General features: G+C 58.8%; 1 protein-coding gene across 1 annotated transcript in view; it reads left to right on the top strand.

The window, feature by feature from the left end:
- LOC140492281 (ubiquitin carboxyl-terminal hydrolase MINDY-1-like) overlaps positions 1 to 3,409 on the top strand; it is a 6,396-nt gene extending 2,987 nt beyond the window's left edge. The window contains exon 2 of the mRNA XM_072591239.1: positions 3,386 to 3,409. Coding sequence (XP_072447340.1) covers positions 3,386 to 3,409 — 24 coding nt within the window. The remainder of the gene's footprint in view (positions 1 to 3,385) is intronic.

The raw sequence follows: 3,409 nt of genomic DNA, 5'->3' as shown, positions 1-3,409 counted from the left end.
CTCTGTATTATCGAGATTTTTCAAGGTGTCACCATCTACTTCCCTCCATTTTATTTTTTCTATGTCCTTTTCCACAGTGAATACTGATGCAAAATACTCGTTTAGTATCTCCCCCATCTTCTGCTGCTCCACACAAAGGCCGCCTTGCTGATCTTTGAGGGCCCTATTCTCTCCCTTTTGTCCTTAATGTATTTATAAAAACCCTTTGGATTCTCCTTAACTCTATTTGCCAAAACTATCTCATGTCCCCTTTTTGCCTTCCTGGTTTCCCCCTTAAGTATACTCCTACTGTCTTTATACTCTTCTAAGGATTCACTCGATCTATCCCTGTCTGTACCTGACATATGCTTCCTTCTTTTTCTTAACCAAACCCTCAATTTCTTTAGTCATCCAGCATTCCCTATACTACCAGCCTTCCCTATCACCCTGACAGGAGTATACTTTCTCTGGATTCTTGTTATCTCATTTTGAAGGCTTCCCATTTTCCAGCCGTCCCTTTCCCTGCGAACATCTGCCCCAATCAGATTTCAAAAGTTCTTGCCTAATACCGTCAAAATTGGCCTTTCTGCATTTCGAACGTCAACTTTTAGATCTGGTCTATCCTTTTCCATCACTATTTTAAATCTAATAGAATTATGGTCGCTGGCCCCAAAATGCTCCCCCACTGACCCCTCAGTCACCTGCCCTGCCTTGTTTCCAAAGGTAGATCAGATTTGAACCTTCTCTAGTAGGTACATCCACACACTGAATCAGAAACTTTTCTTGTACACATTTTAAACAAATTCCTCTCCATGTAAACCCTTAATACTATGGCAGTCCCAAGTCTATGTTTGGAAAGTTAAAATCCCCTTCCATAACCACCCTATTATTCCTTACAGATAACTGAGATCTCCTTACAAATTAATCTCCTGACTATTAGGGGGTTTAAAATATAATCCCAATAAGGTGTTCATCCCTTCCTTATTTCTCAGTTCCACCCAAATAACTTCCCTGGATGTATTTCAGGGAATGTCCTCCCTAAGTACAGCTGTAATGCTATCCCTTCTCAAAAACGCCACCCCCCTCCTCTCTTGCCTCCCTTTCTGTCCTTCCTGTAGCACTTGTGTCTTGGAACATTAAGCTGCCGCATGGCTGGGGCTGGGGGGTGTCTTGGCGGGGAGGGAGGGGAACTGGGAAGACATTAGCCACTCCCCCACCTCACTCCACTCCCCTCCCCCTCCCCCTCCCCCAAACCCGGCCTGGCCATGGGGGGGGGGGGGTGGAGTCCTCAGTCTGGGATTGCTTGCTGCTCTGCGTGAGGGTGATGGGGTGGGTCGAGGGGAGGGGAAGGTGGGGAGGGAGTTGAGGAGAGGGGAGGGGGGGAGGGGAGGGTAAGGGAAGTGAGGTGGGGGAGGAGAGGCTGAGGGAGTGGTGGGGGAGGGGGTTGAGGGGTGGGGGAGGGGAAGGCTGAGGGAGTGGGGGAGGGTGGGTGAGGGAGTGAGGGGTGGGGGAGGAGAAGGCTGAGGGAGTGGGGGTTAAGGAAGTGAGGGAGAGAAGTGACTGGGGAGGGGAGGGAGTGGGGGGAGAGGTGGAGTGAGGGGGTGGGGAGGTGGCTGAGGCAGTGGGAGGAAGGGAAGGGGGTGAGTGAGTGGGGGAGGGGAGGCTGAGAGAGTGGGGAGGAGGGGGAAGGGGTGAGTGAGTGGGGGAGGTGTAGGTGAGAGGGTGGGGGGAGGGGAGGCTGAGGGAGTGGGGGAGGGAGGGGGAAAGGGGTGAGTGAGTGGGGGGAGGGAGGCTGAGAGAGTGGGGAGGAGGGGAAGGGGTGAGTGAGTGGGGGGAGGTGTAGGTGAGGGGGTGGGGGGAGGGGAGGCTGAGAGAGTGGGGAGGAGGGGGAAGGGGTGAGTGAGTGGGGGAGTGTAGGTGAGAGGGTGGGGGGAGGGGAGGCTGAGGGAGTGGGGAGGAGGGGAAAGGGTGAGTAAGTGGGGGGAGGGGAGGCTGAGAGAGTGGGGAGGAGGGGGAAGGGGTGAGTGAGTGGGGGAGGTGTAGGTGAGGGGGTGGGGGGAGGGGAGGCTGAGAGAGTGGGGAGGTGGGGAAGGGTGAGTGAGTGGGGGAGGTGTAGGTGAGGGGGTGGGGGGAGGGGAGGCTGAGAGAGTGGGGAGGAGGGGAAGGGATGAGTGAGGTGGGGGAGGTGTAGGTGAGGGGGTGGGGGGGAGGGGAGGCTGAGGGAGTGGGGAGGAGGGGGAAGGGGTGAGTGAGTGGGGGAGGTGTAGGTGAGGGGGTGGGGGGAGGGGAGGCTGAGGGAGTGGGGAGGAGGGGAAAGGGGTGAGTGAGTGGGGGGAGGGAGGCTGAGAGAGTGGGGAGGAGGGGGAAGGGGTGAGTGAGTGGGGGAGGTGTAGGTGAGGGGGTGGGGGGAGGGGAGGCTGAGGGAGTGGGGAGGAGGGGGAAGGGGTGAGTGAGTGGGGAGGTGTAGGTGAGGGGGTGGGGGAGGGGAGGCTGAGGGAGTGGGGAGGAGGGGAAGGGATGAGTGAGTGGGGGAGGTGTAGGTGAGGGGGTGGGGGGAGGGGAGGCTGAGAGAGTGGGGAGGAGGGGAAAGGGGTGAGTGAGTGGGGGGAGGGAGGGCTGAGAGAGTGGGGAGGAGGGGGAAGGGTTGAGTGAGTGGGGGAGGTGTAGGTGAGGGGGTGGGGGGGAGGGAGGCTGAGGAGTGGGGAGGAGGGGGAAGGGGTGAGTGAGTGGGGGGAGGTGTAGGTGAGGGGGTGGGGAGGGGAGGCTGAGGGAGTGGGGAGGAGGGGAAGGGATGAGTGAGTGGGGGGAGGTGAAGGTGAGGGGGTGGGGGAGGGAGTGGGCAGGAGGGGGAAGGGGTGAGTGAGTGGGGGAGGTGTAGGTGAGAGGGTGGGGGAGGGAGTGGGCAGGAGGGGGAAGGGGTGAGTGAGTGGGGGGAGGTGTAGGTGAGAGGTGGGGGGAGGGGAGGCTGAGAGAGTGGGAGGAGGGGGAAGGGGGGAGTGAGTGAGTGGGGAGGGTGTAGGTGAGGGGTTAAAACGAGGGGGTGTTGTGCACAGTCACCAGGAGGAGCAACAAGAAGTGACCCCAATTCAGGGATGGAGAAACCGAGTTTGGGAGGCTCAGGCCCGAGAGAAGCCTGGGGCTAGATTAGGGCGTGGTTTGAGAAGGAGGCCGACAGACCTGGCCTGCTGACTGGGAGCAGGGCCAGGCCCCCAGGGGCTGCTCAGGGCCTGGCTCGGAGCCAGATCAAGTCTCGTGTCAGGGCAGAGTGGGCCCTGAGGCCTGCTCAGACAGGCCCCTCACGAGCACAACACGTCCACGATGTTATCGTACAGCAGTCAGGCCTAGGCAGGCAGGCTCTGACTCAGGACGAACACCCCACGGCTACTTGAATGTTGTCTGCTTTCAGTGTGGGGGGAGCCCGGAAGATTGA

The sequence above is a fragment of the Chiloscyllium punctatum genome, chromosome 2 (genome assembly GCF_047496795.1).
Source record: "Chiloscyllium punctatum isolate Juve2018m chromosome 2, sChiPun1.3, whole genome shotgun sequence".
In the NCBI taxonomy this organism is placed as follows: domain Eukaryota; kingdom Metazoa; phylum Chordata; class Chondrichthyes; order Orectolobiformes; family Hemiscylliidae; genus Chiloscyllium; species Chiloscyllium punctatum.
The sequence above is the reverse complement of the archived record's forward strand: the minus strand, read 5'-3'. Positions and strand labels throughout refer to the sequence as shown.